The sequence below is a fragment of the Podarcis vaucheri genome (assembly GCF_965113315.1).
Source record: "Podarcis vaucheri genome assembly, chromosome: 1".
In the NCBI taxonomy this organism is placed as follows: Eukaryota; Metazoa; Chordata; class Lepidosauria; order Squamata; family Lacertidae; genus Podarcis; species Podarcis vaucheri.
This window is the reverse complement of record NC_138759.1, coordinates 49,609,345-49,633,031: the sequence shown is the minus strand read 5'-3', so window position 1 is coordinate 49,633,031 and position 23,687 is coordinate 49,609,345. Positions and strand designations below refer to the sequence as shown.

Here is a 23,687-nt window from a genome sequence, read left to right as displayed (position 1 = left end):
AGTGTTTATTTTCGGAACAAGACACATAATAGATATAGGCACGGGAAATGGGAATGTATGGGATTTTTTTGTTTGTTTTTGTAACCATTTCCAGAGGTGTAGTCGTGCTATTACAGCAAAAATATCAAAGAATCATGTGGCACCTTAAAAACTAACACATATATTATGGTCCTTGAAAGCTTATTGCCATAATACATTTGTTAGTCTTTAAGATGCCATAAGACTCTTTGCTACTTTTGATTTTTGCGTTTCCTTTTCTCTTCTCCTCACTTCATTTGCTTCAGTTTGTATATCTAACAGGCAGAGAGAACCATCCAATCTTTCCCACCAGTTTACAGGCAGCTGCTGTTACCTGCCTGAGCTGTTGAGAGAAGGTGATTTATTTCCATTGCTAGAGTTTGGAAGGAAACATTAGTATCAGCTGATATTTTGCACCCTATGAACAAGAGCCAAAGATGAATATGGCTTATCCAGTGAGAGAGGGTACATACCTGGATCTCCTCAATGGTATGGACTATGAAGGTGTCCTGAAGATCTTCCATGGCCCCCTCCATCCAGTTATTGAAAGGGGCAGCTCGTTTGGCATATTCTAGATACAGCTGGTCAATTGTCTCCAGCAATTTTTCTGTTCTCTAGGAAACCCACCCAGATAAAGAAGTTAGGCACCTTGAATTTCTCCCACACTCCCCCTGTCCTAATGACATTTCCTCTTTTGTTACTCATCGCAGTCCTTTCTCCTAGTTTTCTTTTTTTTAAAAAAAGAAGCTGTAATTTACGTATGTATTTACTTAATGTATATGCCACCCTTCTTCCCAAAGCAATCCAAGCAAAAGACTTAACATTATTGGCGTCTAAAACAGTACACCTTCCCTTTTCCCACAGTCCACAGAACCACAGTTAGGAAGCAGTTTCAAGTTACAGATTTTTTTCCAAGCTTTTTTAAAAATAATAATCAAAGAATTGATCGCAAAGCAGTTCCCAACCATCAAAATAACAGGAAAATCATTTTTTAGAAAATCATTTGATTTATGATACAGTATTTAATAGCAATAGATAAACCATTGTAAAACATCATAAAAACTAAAACTAGGCCTTCTTGGTAGTGGTGCCAGGCATAAAACAAAGCAGGTCCATCATAAGCCTGGCACCACTACCAAGAAGGCCGTATCTTGCATCCTCATGCAGAAAGCAACACTCACCATGGGAACAAGATGAAGGACCCCCTCTGCTAATGTCAAAACCTGGGCAGGGAGTAGGCCTGGGCAGTATATCAATATATCGCCCAGGACTGGTATGAGCAGCAGACCACAATGTCGGCTTCACTGAGTGAAACTGCCACCCCACTCTGCCCTCATACGACACAGAGGGAGAAACAAGTTGTATATGAAACATATGAAGAACCTTTTACCTCCAGGGCTTCTCGTCGTTTCTGGGTCAAGGCCCCAAGGTTATCCCACTGGTCACATATTTTCTGGCACCTGGCATTGACACTTGGGGAATCGTAATAATCCAGCTCACTAGCAAAAAAAGTTGAAAAAGTGGTTTACCAAACACATTGGTAAAAATTGGAATCTATTCTTTTTTTAAAAAAAACCACACCAAACGTGTTGAAACTGAATAACCTGCTAATGCTGTTAAAAGATGAAGAATAGAGCCCTGGCTGGATCAGATCAAAGATCCATCTAGTTCAGTATCCTGATACTAAAAGTGGACTCCCACACTTGTTTCTCTGTCCCCCCCCCATTCTATCTTGACCTAGCAACTCATCTTCAGAGGCATACAGCCTCTGCACACGGATGACAGCTCTTACGGGCTTAGGTAAGCCTTGAGCTTGAAGGCAAAATGAACATATAGATGCAGGTATTCAAATATGGATCAATGACATCTATGCACATCAGTTGTTTAAACCCCTATTGCATTTTGTTAGGCGTCATAGTCAAGAGGTCCCTTTCTCCCCTCACTAGCCTACACCCCTCTTTTTGTGCTTTAATCCTTGTCAATGTTTTCTTTCAAATAAGGGTGCTTCCCTATAGTCTTGTGTCTAAAAAGAACTAGATTTGCCTTTGAGCTCAAAGGGTGTCCCAGGCTTGCTGACTGTTGAAAAGGCCACTGTTTGGTTATGTGTCAAAAGGTGAAGCCCATTTGCTAGGCGAAAGTCGTACTTGAGTTCTTGTGCAATAGCAGCAATTTGTTCCACACGGTCCTGATGAGCAGCAAGATCACTTTCAAATGCCTCGTGCTTCTTTAAAAGGGCCTTGATCTCTGAGAGGGTGGCAGTTTCATAATCCTTCTGCTGCAACATTGCCTCTTTACCTGAAGGGGGTGCCAAAACACAGGAAAAAATGAGCAAAAGACCAACAGGTAAGGAGTTTCGAGGAAGTTTTGATAGAGTAGCATATCCTTCCTTCCTTCTAAAATAGTTTCATTAATTTCCAATATATAACAATTACAAAAGGGGGGGGGGGTTCCAACTTGCCCTCCTCCTCACTTGAGGAAGGATTAATCTAGTTAAATTTGCCCAAATCCAATCTGTGATTTTGGTAATTACCATTCTTCAGGGTTCTTGGCAAAGTATTTTATAAAAGAATGCCATATTTCAATAAAATCATCTACATCATTTATATTAGTCAATGCATGTAATCTTTGTGTTCCTCCTCCATGAGAGGTCTAGAGGGTGGCAACATGAGAACGGGCATTTTTTGTGGTAGCTCCCCACTTTTGCAATGCTCTCCCAAGGAAATTTAATAAATAGAAAGTAATAATAATTAATAACAATTTAATCAAGCTCAATCCTTAAGTTAACGTGAATAAATTTTACCATTAACAGAGATTTGTTGCAGGCTGCCTTTATTTTGACCCATGGGGAAAGCCTTGGATTAAGAACAGGCAATTTTGGGACTGCATAAATTATCTGAGAATTGTAAGCTTCCATATTTTTGCAAGGATATTCATTTTTTAAAAAATCTGTCTGCAATTGGGTGCTGTTTTAGGCATTTGGGCATTGATTGCACTCTACAATTTAACACATGCACAGAACAGAAACACCGTATGTGCTAGTGGACACAAAATACAGCTCTCTGAAAATCTTAGCTTTGATTCTTTAAAATTAAAACAATTCCCTAATGGCTAGAAAGACAGGCTTGAAACGCCAATTGGATCTTAGAAGCCTAGAAATCAGCCAAACAAGATCTCCAGGAGTCCCAATATCAGTAACCCACAAGGGGAGGAGAAGTGGTTTGCCAGGTGGGTCAGAGGTGCTGTACTAGCTTCCTGGCAGATGGGTTGCTATTGTCTACCAGGAAGGAGAGGGCCAAGGTGGCAGGAAGGTTGATGCAGTGCAAACTCACTGACAGAAACACCAGGTTAGCGCTGCTGATGCCTCTGCACCACACCTACTTCCGGCTGCCTCAGTCCTTTCCCTGTCCCTCCTCCTGGTAAGCGATAATGATTCTCCTGCAGGGAAGCTTACATAGTGGCTGTGCCCCCACTCAGCAAGCTGCTTCTGGTGAGAAGTATTGCTCTTTGGTGTTAACTAAAGCAGGGGTAGGCAGATTTCCAGCTTGCAGGTTCTACCTCTCTCGCACACAGAAGCATTTCTGTTTTCTCTTCTAAGCTTTATTCATTGCTATTGAGAAACAACTAAAATTCAGAGCAGCCCAGAGATCTATTCATCATCAATTCTCCCTTCTACCTACCCCAAAAATAAAGTATGAAGAGCATGCTAATTTACTAATAAAGATGAGAATTTAGGCTACCTTAGCACAGCTCATCATCATAATTCGTAATACTAATGATGCATGGATTTATTGTTACACAGTGCACACAAAGCCCTGCAATAGGACACATTTAGGATCTGTTTTACCGTCTGTCCAGGATTCATGAATGCAAGCTTTTTGCCGGAACTTCTCAGCCAGGTGATCCAGCCGTTCCAATCTTCGGATTTCGTTCAAAAGCCACTCCTCGTAGCCCTTCTCAGCCTGTTCTAGGCACCCCCATGCATTATTTATATCCTGCAGTGATCAAAGCAGAAGCACAAATACGGTCAAGGAAGGATGAGCAAGTTCAGAAGAAGGGAAATATTCTGAAACGTCCTCAGATAGTTTCCCCAAGCTGGCTGGCGAATGGCCTGTGCTAACTGAAGGTCAGCATCACACCAGAAAGAGACGTGAAAAGGAAGTTCCAAGTGGGCAAATAATTTTGACAGAATGGCATCTGCTTGCCAGCATCATTACACTAGAGCACAATGACACTTTAACAGGAAAAGCATGCAAACCACTGGATGGTCCACAAGCAATTTAGAAAACAGGTGTCTGCAGAAGCCTGCTGCTAATCCATTGAGAAGGGCTAAGGCTCTGGAGCACCAGCAGTCCTGGGCATGGATGGGCTGCAGAGCATGGCAAACTGCTAGGCAGACAGCAGAAGAACCAGGGACAGTAGGAACTACAAGCAAGGCTTAAGCTAACTAAGCAACATCTGGGGAGAGCAGTTGACCTGGACAGTTGCTGCTGCACTGATCTGCCACCTACCAATGGCAGCAATACTCCCTACTCAGCGCCTGAGGGCTCCAGTCCTGCCACTCACCACCTGGCCTGACAGGCTTTATAAAGGACTGCTGCCGCTGCTGGGCAGAGAGGGCTCCGTTTTGTTTTTGTTTAAATTGCTGCTATTTTTTACCTATGTCATTTTAAACTGATATTAATGCTGTGTTCTTAGTTTTAGATTTATGTGGAAATTGTTTTCCCATTTGGTTGTGTATTTTTTTGATGTGGTTTATTTATTGTTTATGACTTTTGCAATTATGTAAATCTTGTTGTGCTGTAAGCCGCCTTGAGCATTGATTTTTAACTGTGGAAAGGAGGCGTACAAATAAAAAATGATGATGATGATGCAAGAGGTCTGTTTTCTAGTCGCTACCTCCCTGTCCTCAGCTAAAAAGCCAGCTCTCTGATATGAAGATGTGCAATATGATATGAAGATGTGCAATCCTGGAAAAGTAGTGTACTTCCTACTGCCTCTGGGACCAATGGTGAAAGAGGTATGGAGTTGAAGAAGTTTCGGGATCTGAGAATATCAGCAAGGAAACGAGATCAGGAACAGCAGAAAGAAAGCACAGCCTACTGGGGCTTTTCTGCCTCTATTGACACATAGCAATGCAAGGAGTGGCCCCTTCCTGAGATGATCAAGTGGAAGGATTTCCACTGCCTTCAGGGTCCTTGATGCCCCAAAGTTTCTGTGTTGATGCAGGGGTGAGTGGCTCCTGAGCAACAGCAACCTGGGACACCCATAATAATCATTTTGCATCCATGTTCTATAGCGGTTGGATAACAAGAACATGCTGTCAACTTGCAAGAGCTATACCATTCATGAATTTTTTCTGTGCACCACAGGCTGTGATGAGAAAGTCCATTAAATACCAGGATGGGATACATGGGCCACTTGAAAGTGTCAGTAGCCGTACAGCATGTACCTAGAAAACTTGTCTTTTGCTCAGAACTCGGCCAAACACACTCACCGATACCATTTTCCCTTCAGAAGGCATGAAGGCTGGCCTGTTGCTAAGCCGCAGCTTAGTCTGCAACGTATTGAAGTTGATTTCCAGTTGGCACTTCTCTTGGACTTTGGGAGGCTTGTGAAGGCGGCGGTAATCTCGGAAATCCTCCAGTTTCTGCTGCATGGCCTGCATGGTGTTCTCTGGAGCCCGATTCTCCAGCCAAGGTATGGTGCGGCGGATCCACTCCAGCAACTGAAAAAAAGGAAGCAAGTCAAACAAGAAAGCGGGAACTGTGCTAAGATTAGAAACCCATCAGTGCTGACATTTAACAGGGACAAGGGTTTGATTTTTTGTTATTTGTGGTTTTAGTCCTACAATTATCTTACCTTTCATGATTGTAATTTTATTTGACAGCAAGGTTCAGCAACTGGCAGAAATCTAGTTTAATAGACTTGTATGTTTGTATGTGTTTTCACACTTTGCATCTCTAGACTTTACACTAACAAGCATGACATGAAACCTCAAGTAAGATAAGCACACAATCCAGCTTTTAATTTTCAACGGGGCTAATGAGTATTTCTACATCATGCTTCTGAGTTTATTTCCGCTGATTTTTGGTGATGGACCAATTCTGAGGATAGTCTTCCCAGGGCTGCATATATTCCTAGCCCTTGTGGCTTTTGATGTCAAAGAGAACAACAACTACCAGACTTTTAGAAGACATCTGAAGGCAGCCCTGTTTAGGGAAGCTTTTAATGTTTGATGTACAGTACCATAGTATTTTAATATTCTTTTGGAAGCCGCCCAGAGTGGCTGGGGAAACCCAGCCAGATGGGTGGGGTATAAATAAATTATTATTATTATTATTATTATTATTATTATTATTATTATTATTATTATTATTATTATTGTATTACTACGACTACAATTGGGTTGATTATAGGTTTCCTTTGACAATTTCTGCAGTAGCATTGGAGTTAATTTAACATTTTTGTTTTGCCCATGCCTGCTGCCACCACCTGCAGGACACTATTCCACTCACATGTCAGGAGCAGCTTCTAACTATCAGTTAATGCACTCTTTCCTATAGCCTCAGTCATCTGTTTCTTTCCCCTATTAGTGTTTAGTTTCTTAGCCCCAGTATTATGCAATGCTATTTGGTTTTTTAAAAAACCCAATAATAAATAAATAAACAAACAGATCACTAAAGGAACATTACTTACATGAGCCTGAAGGTCACACCAGAGTGAATTTAACATGCCTATAGACTCCTGCAACTGCATACTTAAAAATATATGTTGCTTTGATATCTGGGATCCAAAACTGAGAAATATATAGGTCCCATAGCCGTCATCCCCAATCTAGTGCCCTCCAGATGTTTTAGACCATAGTGCCCATCATCCCTGACTGGGGTTGATGGGAGTTTATAATCCAAAGCATTTTGAGAACCAGGTTGCAGAAGGATGTTCTATGGAATATCTATCTTTCCATTTCCACATAGCTCTGTCAAGAAATTGAAATCAGGAATACCTACATCACTGGCCAACTTCTCATAGTCTTCCATTAACTGTTCATTCTCTTGATTAACTGCCAGCACCTTGCAGATACGATTGGCTGCTGTTTCCGCCTACCGAAATTTAGAAAGAAAGAAAAATACATTGTTAACAAAGATGTTTCCTTCAGCTTCTTGATGCTTTTAGGAAAGGCACAGTCCACTCTGCGTCTAAGAGAATGTTACTAGTCCAAATTTATCTCCACATTATGAAGATTTTGAAGTGCTCTTGCTATCATTTCTCTTCTGGGAGTTTTGATGTGAATGTACACTTGCAATGCCTAAGAGGTTTTTTACCCTCTACACTTGCCCATATCCATTTACGTGCACATCCATATCTATGCACATCAGTGTCTGGTATGAGATAGAATGCATAAAGTGGAAAATTATTCTTGGAACAAGTAAGTGCCTATCCAAACCTTCTCCAAGACCATCCTATAAAACTAAATGAGGTAAAAATCTAACCCCATTTGTCTCAATGGATCAATGGTTTCCATTTTGCTTGTAGAATAACATTCTTCCACTTCAAACGATCAATGTTTTCCATTTTGTTTGTAGTTATTCTTCCACCTCTGTTTTGAGGTGCTACAAGGAATCACTTCTCACGAAAACTAACTTGCCCCTGAAGAAAGTGTGAAGGCACAGGTCTACTGTTGACATCTATTCCATACATATCCAAATGTTCAAAGCTATCAAAGTGCTCTCATATGAAACTGTAGCTCTGCTGTGATCGTCTCACACTCTTAGGTTTTGGAAGAAACATGAACTTCCCTTAATCTTACAAGAGTTCCACCTAAACATTAGGAAGAACTTCCTGACAGTAAGAGCTGTTCGACAGTGGAATTTGCTGCCAAGGAGTGTGGTGGAGTCTCCTTCTTTGGAGGTCTTTAAGCAGAGGCTTGACAACTCTATGATTCTATAATTCTATTTTTTTTCTATGAGTTCTCATTATTACATATATTGTACTAGATTTTTTAAAATAGAATAACTGATGTATACTTTTAGGAATTAACGCCAAAGGTAGGATTGGGTTTGAGTAGTCTACAGACTCATCCCAACCTGCCAGTTCAGCCTCAAAGTTACATGAGGGCAGAGGGCCTAAATGAAAGAGCAGACTGGGGGCAGCAGGAAGAGAAATAAAACCTGAAGTCCAAAGTTGTACTGCTCAACAGTCCTAAGAGGCTACAAAACTGTCCCTTGTATCTTTCACTTGAACTGCAACAATATCAACTGAATTATTTTTCAGATCTTCAGAGGGTAGCAACATAATTTCATTTTTTTAAAAAGCCGAGCCATTGCTTGTTAAAACTTTGAAACCCTTTTTCTATTTTCCTTTTAGTCTTCACTGGAACTAGCAAAAACAAAAACAAAACCAACCCTCTAGTGCAGCCTCTAGCGGTGTCCTCCAGTTTGATTTGGACAAAAAACAGGGGAGGGAAACTGTTTTCATCTCAAGGGCTGTGTTTCCTTCTGTTGGCAACATGCCAGCAGTGGGCAGGGACAGTCAAAACTAGGTAGAACAATTTTACCTTTGTGCAGGAGGCTTAGTTTCTACATCCACTTAACACCCTCCTCTCTGTCTTCCAGCCACGCCAACAAGTCATTTTCAGAATCCAACACCATTTCCCAGTCAAGCAAAAACTCTCAAGGAGGTCGTGAAGTAAGACCAGAGAAGTGGTCTGGCCTTGGGAAAGAGGCTCTGCTTGAAGAGGGGTGTGTGCCTTCAGGACAATCCTGCATTTCACCCCCAGGCCTGAAGTTCCTTGCCCCTGGACAATGCTGGCTCTGGGCTTATGGGAGCTGTAGTCTAAAGCATTTTGAGAGCAGCTGGTTAGAGAAGGCTGCTCTGGCCCAACATATCTGAGAAGCCATCTCGTTCTACGTGCCTCATCACAATCCCCCAAGATGGATGAAACCATCTACCTGCCAACCCAGGACATCTACAGCATGGAGACATTTTTTTCCAGCAGCTTCCTTGCTGAGTTCTTGTAGTGAAAGTCTTAGTATATTTCAAAACCATTCTAAGAATTCCTTTACTTTGGCAGAGTTGAGCATTCTGAGCATCTTGATATAGCTATCTTGGGCAGATTTAGCGATGAAGCAGAATAAAAATATTTACAATAAATAAGTAAATAGCTTTTAAAAACCCCTGCCAGGCTATCCCATCGGAAGGCAGGGAACTTCCATATCAAAACTGCGAGAACACCGAAGCAGTTTCCTACAATGCTGATGCTCACATTCAACACTAAGCTTTTGGCTCCAGAGAAGATAAACCAAAATGACAACATTTACCTTTTTTTTTGTTTAGGGATGTGTGGTGTTTAAAGTAATAACAATCAATTATTTTTATGCCAAGGTAAGCTGAATTCTAAAACATTATGAAAATTAACTGAATGTGCATTAACTTTACTTTCTCATTTTGCATATTTTTTTGTATCGACAAATCACAGAACTAGAAAGGGCACTGAAGCATCATTCGCTGGTCTCTAGAAATCCTAAGATTTTGGGCTTGCACAGAATTCTGGAGCAGAAACAACCTGCTTTTATCCACCACTGAAAGGACTATGCAAGCTTTTGAACAGGCCTCTTTTAACAAATGGGACACTTTTAGCCACTTCAAGTTGGCAGCACTTGAACATTCACAATATAAATTGTTCTCTTCTGGTGCTGTAATTAAATGTATTATATTATACATGTGAATTGCAGAGGGAAAAGGTTGTATTATGCCGCCACTATCTGACATCCCTAAAGTACTGATATTAAAGTACTGGTAAGTTCGCTCTACTAAGAATCTTGCTATTTTCCCTAAAAACTTGCAAGTACAGAGACTTATAACTTATTTGGGTAATTTGTTCCACTGTCCAGTAACAAAAGGGGTATACTTTCATTAATGGGTCCAAAATGTATCTTAAGCAAATACATGCCCACAGTATTTTCCTATAGGTGACTAGACTGTTAATCCCAGATGCTACCCACAGAACAGGTAAGGCTAGATAGTGCTAATAATGCCTCACCTCTTTGTCTCAACATTAAGAAAGAACAGCATAGATATGGCTCCCTATCTCCCCTGGTGTCTAAATGAATGAGTGAAAGGCTTAATATAATAGGTATATAAAACAATGTGGACATTTGTCTTTTCATCACAGATTAATGATGGAATCCTGAAATGCTACCTATCAAACGGAAGCTTAATCAAAATACTTGCCTATAATTATTTCCAGGAATCTCCTTCAACAGTGTATTAAAAACACATTATTTAAAACCATCTAGTAATAAAAACACTCATGCAGTTTAGTGTTATTAAAGTTGGAAGCAGTTAGGGCGGGGGGAAGAAAGCAAATGGACCAAAGCAAGTATATGTGTAGAAATACATAGACACACACGCACACACACAAAATCATATGAAGGAAAAGCAGCCAGTCACATACACGTCATGGCAGGCTGGGGCCCCTGTACCTTTAAAGACTCAGTATAAGAGAATGAAAGAAGCAGAAAGTTGATCATGTGACCTCCCCTTCAGGGCTGGTAGCAGTAATGAGAAATCTGAATGAGAAATGGAGCGACATCACAGTAAGTCACCTTGTCAAGTAAGAGGGCAGAGCTTGAAAAGACACTCTGTGCTCCTGGGCAAGGCCAAAATGCATGCTTGCTAATCACTCTACAATAGCCCCAGATTTGGACTGCTACAAAGGGACAGGGACCCTAACTCTTTCCTCCAGGTCATGAATTCATTGCTGGGCTGACTGGCTAGCTAGCTGACAGTGCATTCAATTTAAAAAAATATATATTATAAAACTTTGGATTCTGCTAAACTTGAGATTATATATTCATCTTCCGACAACTATCCAGATGTTGTGCAACTGATGTTCTCATTTGTATCTTATCAGCCGTTTCAAGGCATCAGGCACTAGGCCTCACCACTGAACAAAGCTCTTGGGCCCCATTCTAGAACACTACAACACTGAGATCCATAGTCTATGCTGTCTGATAGATATATATTAAATCCAGAGTAGTGCTACACAATTTCAGGGCAAAAAAAACCCTGGAAACATGGCCTTTGAGCTAAGTTTGAAGGCTCCCTGCAGAAACCCTCATGTCCCAGATTTTCTATAAGCTTGTGCTGAAAGGGTAATTAGTGAACTAAATGTATTCTTAAAAAGATACATATTTAGAAGGTCTGCTGTCACTACCTATTTTAAAAACTACAAAATATGTCCTTTAGTACTTTCAGAGAAGATGCTTGTAAATATTGGTGACATCTGATGTTGTCTGCTTGCTTAAGCAACAGAAATTTGCTTGTGGAGAAGAGAGGAAAGAGAAGCCCCATAGCAATGGTGGATATCCTTTCACACTATGTTGCATCTCATTCAGTATGGAGAGTTAGGCCCAAGGGAGCAGGCCACAGTGAAGTCAGTTTTTCAGCACCTAACATGGCATGTCAGTAACATTTGAATTAGGCCCCAGAACGAACATTTTCAACTTAGTTTGCAATATTTCAGTTCAGCTTAGAGTTACACCTGTGCCTGAGAACCCCTGTGAATCTACCAACAAATATGGGATAGGAAAAAAGTTAGGAATGCAATGTGACTGCAGAATGGAGAATAGGGTCCAAGAAAGAAAACTTTGTGGAATGGTTATCTGGTTCAGTAAAGGAGAGTCTTGTTACATTACCAGCTATCCTTTTCAGAGTTTAATTGCCCAATGTGTGCCCAAGGAGCCTGGACTAAGGTCTGTTTTCCCCTTGGCATCTTTTACTCAGGTATAGATGCACGATGTCAGTGCCAACGCTAATGACACACGTGTGTTTGAATCAAAGCTTTCCCACAAAATGCATCTAAGACGTGATAAGAACCAACAGAAGCCAAATATTTTTGCAGACGAGTACAAAATGTCAAGGGAGGATAAATCCACTGAGAGATGATTACATAGATAAAAAAGCCGTAAGGGTAAGGGGACACGGTAAAGGGTACGAGGAGGGAAAGCAACAGAACTACCGGCAGAGGAAGGACACAGATGGATGGGAGCAAAGAGAAGCAACGTGGGGCAGAGAAAAAGTTAAAAGGTGTATGCAGAGACTGTGATAATCAATTGTGGCATCAAAGGCTGGCTGTGTGAAAAAGATGTAAGAGAACAGCCATCCCAACTTACAGAAATCACTAGAGTTTGGCCATGAAACAATAAGTAAACTGAGCAGGAATTCCATGAGCTTGGCATCTACAGAACAAGACATTCTGAGGTCTCCCATTGAGAGAACACCTGTCAAAGCAGAAGTGGCCATTTATATATATCCACGTAGACATGACCAGATTCCACTGATGGTAAAGCAGAAGCAGCGGAGGGATTTTGTTTTTATGGCCACATAAAGGCTGAATGGCAATTTTCTGACTTCACTTGGAAAAGTAGCTGCTCGGAAATTAACGACCACCGTTGGTATACTGCCAATAATAACGGAGACCTATTGCTTATAAAATAAACCCTGCTGAACAATTGGTTTTAGGTTGCATGAATGGGGAGCAATCTACGCATGATGCTCAATCATGCATAGCTTTTTTTGAACATGTCCTTAACTAAATCCAGCTGCAAAAATTACAGTCTGGAGCAAAAGATTAGTACGGAGGAAAATATCAGAGAACTTCTGCAACTGAGCATCATTTGGAGTTACGACCTCAGTTGTTTAGCCCTATAGTAATTATTACTGATGGCTAAAAGCAACTCTAGAGCTGGGTCTTTAAAACACTCCCAGCAGGCTTAGCATTGCCAATGGTGGACCAGTGTTGTATCAGCCACCAAAAATGACTGAGAACAGAGCCCTCTAAGGAAACCAGCACCCAGCTGAAACTAGCAATGCACTTTCCAATAGGAAGTCATCTGATCTGTCAGCAAAGTATTGAATATATTCTACAATATTAATTTGAACCAGTAGGCTGCAACTTGGGTGTTCTAGGCCAGAAATATTGTCTGGGGAAAAGCAGAGAGACCCACTACATTGAAAAAAATAATCCACTGAGTTCTCAACAAAGCTAGAGAGTGTTTTTTTAATCACCCAAGATGCTAAGGAAGTTGTGTCAATATTAGGTAGCTCAACATGACAGCCAGCACTGGATTCCATACCTCTAACGGTTTAGGGTATCTGCCTCTAAATTTGGTGGGCGGGAAACAGAAGGAAGAGGAGGGGGTTTGTTAGGAGTAAAGTCTCACCTTCTGCGCACCTGAGAAGGCGTGGTAGTAACATGAAACATAGGTCATAATGGCCTTCTCATCCGGCCTTAGCGTGCCTATAATATCTGTGCAAAGAAGGAGAAGAGGTTGAAAGGATAAAGTAAGAAGCAGCACACAGAATAAAATAAAACAGTCATGGGTGGTAAGAGAGGGGAAAACTTCCCATCATGCATTGCAGGACAGGCCAAACAGATTTCCATGCGGAGAGCTGGGAATTCGGATCAGAACGTGACCGGCAGGGTTGGCTTTGTGGAGTCCTGTGGCACTCGTTCCCACCTCCCCATTTCAGCTTTGGTTTCCAAGCAACCAGCCTAGTCCACATTGCTTTGACACAACTCCACAGTCAGTAGCCTCAGCCCACTTGCAGATGGGCAAATCTAGCTTTATCTGGGGGAGTAAACAGCCAGTGCCATGTGCCTGTTCTACACACAGGAATAAAGTAGCTAAATTTCGATGAAGACACTATATAGAAGTTAAAAGGCATGACAAAACCCAGATGCAAGGCAGAGAAGATCTGTTCTTGCAGTGCCAGTGCTTGACATCTTACTAGGGCTGTCCCATGTGTGTTTTCTGAGCATACAGCTCTTCCCCTTGTGCTGTGGGCACAGCTAGCAGATATTCCATTTATAAAACTGCAGATTAAAAATGGATGTCTTTTTTAAACTTCAGCTGTGTGCATTGGAAAAAGATGTAGAGTAACCCCTTGCCTGGTACAGTGGATTTTAAGGTAACTGCATCGTGCAGTTGCAGTAAAATGACAGAACGTCAATGGAATGTCACAGGGGAGTTCTGGAAATGCAGTTTACATCTGAAGTATTACCATACTGCTCCCTGTTTCACTTTAGAAGACACAGACATGCATATCTGTCCATTTAGCCATGGCTTCAGTATTGATTAGTCTACTTTCTATCAGAACCCTTCTGGCCCACAAAGCAAGAGTGCATGCTCAGGATCTCTTAAAAATTAAGGCATAATCTGATAATGCGCAATTGCTTAAGAACATGAGGAGTACCCTAACTAGAACCAACAGGTTGAGCATTTTCTGCAAGTATCCCAGAAAAAAGTAGGTGCTCCACAACTTCTATCCACCACCATCTTAAGCTGTAGCTAGTGAAAGGTTAGCATCTAGTCTACTTTTGAGGGAAATGACATGACTTCTGGATCCACTTTCAAGCTTCGGCCTACTTACACACTTACCATATTTTTCACTCTATAACACGCACCAGACCATAACACGCACATAGTTTTTAAAGGAGGAAAACCTGTAGGCATGCCACCCGTAGGCATTCCCTCCATAACACGCACAGACATTTCCCCTTACTTTTTAGGAGGAAAAAAGTGAGTGTTATGGTGCAAAAAATACGGTACTTGGGAGAACACCTTACTGAACTGAGAGTGACTTAACTTCTGAGTGAACAAGCAGAGACTTGTACTGCACAACCCATTTGCTCTATGATGAGTTCTCAGATACCAAAGAACAGTTGATTCATCAAACTGCAATGCTCTGTGGAAACTTCCTGTTTGGGACATCCTGTCAGTAATGTTTTCAGAGAATTTGGCAAACAGAATGCACATTTTCTGTTCTGCGGCATCCAGGTCTTATTTCTTAAAATTATGCTGTTTCGCAAAATAAGGAGGCTAAATCGCACAGCAGTGTTGCTGATCAGCAAAGCAATTCAGCATGGATTAGCTGGCATGTAGAATGTTATGATGCTGGATCACTAATTACTATGCAAAATACTCCCCCCGCCCTGAGATTCAGATCTTTGTGTCCTGTGGATAAAAGCAGAGCCCCCAATGCCATGAGAGTGACCCGCTGACTTGCACCAAAGTACAGATCTGCACTACATCACTGACTGTGAGATTGTGTTTGACCCCATCTGCACCCCCAAAATACACAGAAAGCCATTCGGAGCCAACAAGCCAACTCTGCCAAAAATAATAATAAAGATGCCCGTAGCTAGATAGGAGAGAGAGAGAGAAAGAAAAAAAGGTTTGGACATTAGCAAGAGGACCAGGTGCTCTGTGTGGAGGGAGCTTGGAATCCTGCGATACCTTCTGGGCTCCTGAGAAGGCGTGGTAGAAGCTAGAAACATAGGTCATGATGGCCTTCTCGTCAGGACGGGCTGTTCCAACAATGTCTGTCAAAGAAAACCTGAAGTTAAAGAGCATATCATCTCATGGGACATGAGCAAAGCGAGATGGATCACCAAAAGGTTATGGGGACGCCAGGTGAGGGGTGGGAGTGACTATTAGAACCTACGCATTCTCTACATATAGGTCTTTTAGATACTTTCTTGGAAGACGATTTCCTCTCTTGGTTAGGGCAATTGTCCCTGTCCTCTTCTCCTTACCACAAAAAATACATATTCTTGATGCAAGTGCCCAGTAGGACATAGAAGAATTGTGTGTGCTAAATTGAGAAGATGAAAGACAATCTTAAGCTGCTGTTTCAGTGAATGATAGCAAATGGCCACCATTCTCAATAGGCTGTTAGTCTGAGTTTTCCAAACATCTAAGGAAAGCAGGTGCTTATCACCTCGCAAGCTCAGGCCATGTAATGTTTTCATAGCGTTTCCTTGCTGCTTTGAGGATGATAATGGCGGTGGAGAACAATAGTTGCCAGAGCACAAAAAGAGAACCATATTGCCATGCACCTAACCATCTGCTTCTTCTGTGAGCTTTCATGGGACCTACATTTGTCTCAGTAACCTGTGATAGTTCAGTTTGGTGGCAAATCCCAAAGGATAAGAAATGCCCTTTGTAAAATTCAGAGCCAGCAACTTTGGGAGTCCATCTGAGGCTACCTGCTGGGATGAATTCGGTCTCACTACCTAGCTGCTTCCAACACCATACTATGCATATGAAAGAAGTCCTGATAAAGATGATTTTTTAAATTAAAAAAAATCTAGTTGAATACACTGTCCTCTTTAGTTCACAAAAGCTCCCTGGATAGAGGTAATGAGGAATGGACAGAGCATGGCCAGTACAAAATGTTCTCCCAAATTTTAAGGGGGGGGAAAAGAAAATGTCACGAAAGGGAACAGAGCAACAAAGGCAACTTGAAAACTGTGGATTTCAGAGCCAGTGTAGATTTTCAAAATGCAAAAGCAACAACATGGCAAAAGGGGAAATTTAACACATGTTTCCAGGAATCTAGCTACTGAGAACTGAAGGTTATAATGGTCCCTTGATTAACAAGTGTGGTGGCTCAGGATATAAAATGCCCAGAGAAATGCAACTAGTATGTGAGAGACAATGCAGGATGATCTGCCTTTGTTTCCACCTCTCCTCATGTACTGTAGAGATACCATGTCATTTGCTGTTTGTTCAGAATTCAGCTTGTTTGTTCATGGTGGAGTCCCAGCCCAGTCAGAAACAGGTGTCCTGTTACTACTGAATTTACAAATGAGCTCCACAATAACAAGCTACAGAGCGGTTTTGGGAAGTACAGAGAATACTAGGGAAATTTGGGAGAAAGTATAAATGCAACCATGCTGTTAATCATCTTAGGCCTGGCTTATACATTTCTGGTGATGCATGGAGACTACTTCATCAAGGTCAGATCTCACGTCAGAATTATGTGGCAGATCATGTTAGAAGGTTCCATTATCCGTGCTGCTGCTGCTCCCTAGGGGCCCTGACATAGAACCTTCCATTATCCACACTTCTTGTGCTGTTATTCAAATGTTATCAGGATAGGATCCAGCCAATAGGGAAAAAAAAGTTGCAGTTATTCTAGTCTAGGTACCTGATAAGAAGGGTGGGGAACTTTTTAAGAACTAGTTAAGTAGAGGTAGAAAGTTTGTGGAACTTCTTGGGTGTGCGCAGGGGAAGGGGGAAATAAATCAAAATTTGATTCTACTTTACCTTCTGCATCCAACATCTTGGGGATATCTAGGTACCTTTCAGCCACATCAAAAGCTGTGTTCAGGTTAGTGAGAGGATCATCCTAGGAAATAAATAATTTAAGTTAGCAATATGTAAAAACATGGCATAAGAAACAATTTATATACCATACTAAGCTTTGATAAGTGAGATCATTAGAGTCATATTCTAGACTAACTGATAATTACAACATTAATACGAGTTGCACATACCACAAAAATATGCACTTAACCCCCCCCCCCCAGGTCAGATTGTTTCTACTAGTGAACTAGGAGGTGTTGACAGGACCTCCACTTCCCACCACCACAAATGCAGTAAAGGGCAACTATGAGGGCTATGTGCATTTTCCAAAAGGCCTCTCCGTAACATCTTCTTTAAGGACTTTGAAAGGACATCACAGATTCTGTCACCTCCCCTTTCCACTAGTCTGCTTACTTCCTGGACCAGTACTAAGCAGGAGAGCTGTCAGCTTAAGACGTTTGTCCCTGATTTGTGTAAGTTGCAAACAGAGAAGGTGCAAATCTTTTTAATGCCCTGTTTTGGTAAGGGGCAGTATGAGAAGCCGCCCTCTACACATATAGAATCTCCACTATACTCCACTACACTATATAGGGTTTTTGTTTCAGCGGGTTCTCTTGCGCTGAATGTTAAACAGGTTAGAGAAGATGAGGCCCACCCCAGCTTTCCTTTGTTTTGTCTTCTCCTATCCAAAATTGTTAGATATGTTAGTTGAAATGTCTACCTTTGTTTTGTTAAAATTTGAGGATACAAAAACAATTTTTTCATGACTTGCAGCCTGTAGAACTGATCTAAATGAGGCCTACACCAAGATAAGGGTGCAAATAATTGCACCAAAAGGGAGGACAGCTTGGGATTGTCTGTCTCAGACAAGTATACTTGTTGAGGTATCTTTCTCAGAGCACCATACAGCATACACTATTGTTATTAGGAAGTTTAGGTATATATAGACCCATGAACACAGAGCCAGGCTGCGCTCAGGTATAGTCACGAGAGGGGTCTCTGTGTGTGGAACCATAGTTACTATAAGGATCATTTCACTTTTGGTTGCTAACAATATTATCACAAGCATGCTGATTTTGCTGACATAAGAAATGAATGCTAGTCTCTTACTGCATCTCGCCTACCTCAGCATAAAAATGCTGACTCACACAGACATCTTCCCCTCTTAGCAACTTCATATGATGTTGCCATGGCAATAATTATAATGTCACCAATCACCACCTTTCTATCAATAGCGAATCAGCAAAACTGTTGAAGCAGGGTAGGAGGAACGAGCAACCGCTGTTAGCTATGTCTGTCAGGGATGCAAGGAACCTCACCTAGTAAAATATATGGTTTTGGTTACTGTTAAAATAATCAGGACTGGAGGTGTCAGTCACAAAAAGATGCTACTTTTACTGACCAAGATGACACGCTTCTTAGGTTACTAGAGAAAAAACGTTACACTTTTATCCAGGTTCCTTAATGAACAAGGAGATCAGATTCATGGCTTACCATGGGACTATAGCAACTTAACAGCTTCTACAAGACAGTGGGAAGGAATATATGATGCCTCTTTGGGCAACCACATTCCCACATCTGCCCAGCAGCAGCATTTAGTTTTCCTGTTACCTCTGCCTATTATGATTTAAGCTGGGTAACCAAAGGGGTATTTGTCTGAGCTATGCCCTACCTTATTGCATGGCTCAGAGCAGCTTGCAACAGTATTTCTGAAAGTTATAAACCCAAGGGGCTTACAATTGTAGCTTAAAGAAGAAGTAATGTGGACAACCATGCAGTTTTGTACAAGCAACAGATGACTCCGCTAACTATGCATTCCACTATGGAATTGGAGCCATGCTTTCCACTACAGCTTCCCAAAATTCATTGCTAGGCTTGGTCACCCACATGCTTTCTCCAAGGATGTCAAGTCCAATTTTCACCTGGATGATAACCTCAGCCAGCCTTAGAAAATATTAGTCTCTAATGTGTCTTGGCTGAATGTACCAGTCTAACTTTGGGAATTACCTGAGTTGTGCTTCCAAAGTCCAAAGACTTCCTTACCTGCTGCTAGTCTAAATCTCCACCAGGAACTAACAGACAGAAATCAAGTAAACCAAAACATCTGAGCTCTTCAGAGACCTCCTTTCTCTCATCCTTTTCTCTCATCTTATGGGCAAGTTAGTTATCCAAGTTGCCAGCACAGGTTTCCATCCTCCCACGACATCTGAACTTGGAACATCCCAAAACATAAGCAGGTACCTTTCTTAGTTTTCCATAGTCAATGAGTTCTGGACGATGTCTGTGAATCAAGGCACAGAAACCAAGGCCATCCTTCCAGCTGTGAGAGAGATAGGACACCATTAACTATACTCATTCAGGAATGGGGTTTGTTTTTTGTCCTATACTCAGTAAGAATCAGTGCACGAGTAAGTTTCACCTCTGCTTCAGTTGAAGCCTTTCCACAATGCCAACTACAAAACTTTGCAGTATGTAAAAAAAGGTTCTGAGGTTTCTAGTGCCAAGTGAATAATAAAAATAAATAATATATATTCTTTTACTGATCGCTATTGGATTGGCTCAATAAATCATCCTCCGCTAATGACAGGCCAAAGGAGATTATGTCTACAAGAACAGGATTACATGCCATTACATATTTATACAGCCACAATACATCCCCAGCTTGCTAAACCATCGTTTAGCTGAAACTATAGTTAGCTTAAATGAGGGTTCCTCATCTGAACATGGTCTAAAATCCTGGTTAGTAAATCAGCATTAAGGCACCATTCCTTGTTACAGACATCAATGTTTGGTGCATCAATTATAGGAATGAGGTGATATGCAGGGGAGGTAAATGGGGGGGGGGCGGGACTCATTCTTGGCTTATTAAACTATGGTTTAAGAAGCCAGGAATGCAGTTTTGTTTGAACTGGGCTATGTATCCACAAACTTGGAAGTACAAAAGTAAACAGCACAAGCACTTTAATTTACATAAGATATGAGGATAATAAAGGCATTCTTGTGTGCCGAGTATAGTGTGGGAAGAAGCCTTTCGTGGCCTTAGCCCTTTCCCCTGAGCTGGTAGGGCAGCTTTCAGAGTACAATTGCCACACACACACATGCACACAGCCTTTAATGGACTGTGATGGCAAGTCCACTGCAAATGGTCTTAACATTGCTGCTAAAACAGTTGAGGTAAGGACCAGGCAGCATCCAAATCCTCTAGGCCATGCAAAGACTACAAGTCACAGGCTGCTCCCCAGCACCTTTACATTACCTAATATGGAAGTTTTGGATGTTCACATTTTTGTATGGGGCTGTCTTTCTCTGACACCACAACAAAAGCCCTTCTTTAGCAGATGTCTCTAGGGAACAAAAGATACAAGTATTAGCCAATCTCTGTGAGGCTCTTTCACTAGGGTTTTAAAGCTGCCTCTTCATCCTGACCATTAATACGTCAGAAGCCACCGAGGAGGATTTGAGCAACTCTTTCCATTTACACCAGGCATAGGCAAACTCCGGCCCTCCAGATGTTTGGGACTACAATTCCCATCATCCCTGACCACTGGTCCTGTTAGCTAGGGATGATGGGAATTGTAGTCCCAAACATCTGGAGGGCTGGAGTTTGCCTATGCCTGATTTACACTGTAGTGCAGGCTGTGCAACTCAAAAGGTCTAGGGGGACATTTTCTTCCAGTTGTTAATGATCAAGTGCTGTACTGAGTTAAAAAACCCCAACAATATTTAGAATTACACAGGCTCCAAATCATAGAACTGTAAAGTTGGAAGGGACCCTGAGGATCGTCTAGTCCAATCCCCTGCAATGCAGGAATATGCAGCTGCCCCATACAGGGATCGAACCTGCAACCTTGGCGTCTTCAGCACCGTGAGCTAAGCAGGCTGCACAGAAAGTCCACAAAGGACTTAAGTGATGTGCTGGCAGAACATGTTATTTAGCCCAAACATTACACTTGGAAAGGGTAAACAGTTCCCTAAAATCCCTATGCTAGAACTATTGCTTTTCAAATCTAGCCCAGAGGATGTTTTTTCCTAGTAGTTTAATCAGTCAAAATAGCTCCTTCCACAAAGTAAGTAATTTTGCCCATCTAATTCTGCATTATGTGTGAGGGAGGGATGTATCAACGCAAAAGAAAAGGAGAGGTTTTGCATTGTAGGCTAGCAGGAACATAATTATCTCAGTTGTTCTCAGGAACCCCTTGAGCTCAATTAATGACCTCAATGGCCTTCCAGATCAGGAAAATGGTCTACAGTGAATTGAATTCAATAAAATGGAGGTGTCGGAGCCTTGGATTTTGCCACTGTAAATATGGTCGGCATCGTAGTAACACCAACAAGCAAGCAGTAGTACCACCTGCTATTTCCTGGATCATGCTCTGGAGGCAATATTTCCCTTCCTGTAGACGATAGCCAGCTATGACAATCTGTACAGGAGCTTCGTATGCTATCTATTTTGGAAATACATAACACACAAAATATTCCACAAGTGCTTCTGTGAGAGATGGTGGCCCGTTGGGATGTACCTTCCACTGAGATATCCTGAATAGCGAAGCGGAGGATGATGGTCCAGATCATTCCAAGGGTCATTTTCGCATTCCCGTCAACAATTTCTGCAAAAGAGAAAAATACCCTCTCAGCAGCTGCTACCGGTGCTCAAAACATCTTTGGAACTTTGGTAGACAAGAGTCACAAGTGAACATGTTTCAGAATTAGGGAAGCAAGTGGGGCTTGCAAACAAAATGTTGCAGAGTGGACTGCTCCTTTTCTGGGATTCCATTATAATCCCACTTCCCATTAAGTTTCTATCCCCTCACACACCAAAATAAAAAAAAATCCATGCCCACTTCTCATTAGATTGTTTTGGGAAGTTGCCCCCAGCCTCTTGAAAGGTTTTTCCCCAACAGAATTTTTTTTGTGTGGGGGGGTGGGGACTTCTCCAGTTCTTGAGATTTCCCCAAGTCTGCTGATAACTCTCTCTTATGTGTGGTTGGTGCTGTTTTAGTTGCATGAGGACCAGCGCTAGGCACACTGAGATGGCTATCAGTATATCCAGGTGGAACCTGCAACAAAATGCTGCAATGTGGAGTTCTTCTATTTATAGAGATCCAGCCGATCCACTCCACATAAACTTCTGAAAACCTCAGCGTTCCCCAGGGTCTTCTTATAACTTGCTTGTGCTTTTAGGCGAGACTATTTTGGTTGCTATTTGGATTGGCACTGGGAGAATTGAAGATTACTATTGGTTGAGGATAACAATCAAACACAATGATTATTTTGGGCAAGCGTAGCTGGGCAACAGCCATTCAAAAATTGCCTTCACATTCACAAGAGAACAAGTGCCAGGTATGTGATGCAAATTAAACCGCAAATAGATAATGCTGTTGCACTGAGTTACAAACAATAGCAAATACCCTCATTGAGATCAAGATCTGCAATCATTAAGTTGGGAAGGAAAACATCAAAGGGCTCAACTGTATATTACTAGTTCTGTTGCAATGTGGTTCCTTTGTCCATTTGAATTTTCTCCCTCTTTGGGACAGCCTCAATGACTGTTTCCTGTTCTCAGAGCATTAACTGCTAGAAAGACCTTCTATGGTCATTATTCTTGAAATGTGGATTAGCATCATATATTTGTACTTTCTGCTTGCTAATTGATGCCATCCCAAGCCCCTCTACAAAACTGCACTTAATAAGCAGTTCAGCAGATACTATTAATGAGCTCATTATTGCTTGTGGAAAGCATTCTGAGGAGAAGTGGAGGCCAAAGAAGGTTGTGTGCACTGTCTTTCCCAATCTGCTACTCAGGGATTCCCACTAGTTCCTGCCCCCTTGAATAAGCTCAAGACACTGCCTGTGGTCTTCAAATTACCAGTGGCAGCAGATGTAAACCGCATTAGCAGCATGATAAAACTTAGCAAGCAATTCTGTGCCAGTGCAGCGGGGAGCAGGGTTCATGATGATCCCTAAATGCTTCTGGTGTACCTGTTGCCAAAGCCAGCCAATCAGAATCACACCACCATGCAAATTGTTGGGAGAGCAGTATATATAGACCCACACTGCAACCCCTTAAGAAAAGAGGGTATAGAGTGTTGGGGGAAACGGGAAGGAGTTTGTTTTTCCTAACAAACATTTGCTAGAGTGCAACCCCTTTCCAATTTAAGTGATATTAAAAGGGGTGGGGTCTAAAACAAAAGCATTCCCCATCCTTCAGAAGGTTCAAGACCCCTGTTTGCAGGGAAATATATTTTAGTCTTGCCTCAGAAACAAATATTCATATATACTTGAAGAATCCCTTCTTCACTAATAACACAAGGCTGTTTTTTGCAGCATTACTAGCAAGCAGAGATTCTTAGTGAAATGCACATTCAGTGAAGGAGGGAGAGTTGTTTAAAGAACCAGAACAGAACAGACACACAGGAAACAAAAAAATGCTTTGCTCAAGTGAATTTGTTTCCATCCCATTGCTTTTATTACAACTATTCTCTGCTAACAGGCTATGCAAATAAAGACAGTATTTTC

At 41.7% G+C, this 23,687-nt stretch overlaps 1 protein-coding gene across 5 annotated transcripts in view; it reads right to left on the bottom strand.

Annotated features, from left to right (window-relative positions):
* The window catches only part of ACTN1 (actinin alpha 1), a 91,332-nt gene that overhangs the window by 14,540 nt on the left and 53,105 nt on the right, over positions 1–23,687 (bottom strand). For 3 of the 5 annotated variants that reach the window (XM_082231247.1, XM_082231244.1, XM_082231246.1), the window contains exons 4-14: positions 21,692–21,778; positions 20,428–20,515; positions 19,413–19,491; positions 17,133–17,214; positions 15,318–15,403; positions 7,026–7,118; positions 5,513–5,743; positions 3,863–4,010; positions 2,163–2,313; positions 1,409–1,517; positions 492–632 (exon numbers count right to left, since the gene is read on the bottom strand). In XM_082231247.1, coding sequence (XP_082087373.1) covers positions 492–632; positions 1,409–1,517; positions 2,163–2,313; positions 3,863–4,010; positions 5,513–5,743; positions 7,026–7,118; positions 15,318–15,403; positions 17,133–17,214; positions 19,413–19,491; positions 20,428–20,515; positions 21,692–21,778 — 1,295 coding nt within the window. Of the gene's footprint in view, positions 1–491; positions 633–1,408; positions 1,518–2,162; positions 2,314–3,862; positions 4,011–5,512; positions 5,744–7,025; positions 7,119–13,241; positions 13,328–15,317; positions 15,404–17,132; positions 17,215–19,412; positions 19,492–20,427; positions 20,516–21,691; positions 21,779–23,687 lie in introns of all 5 variants that reach the window. The other 2 variants (XM_082231245.1, XM_082231243.1) reach the window with 1 other exon arrangement.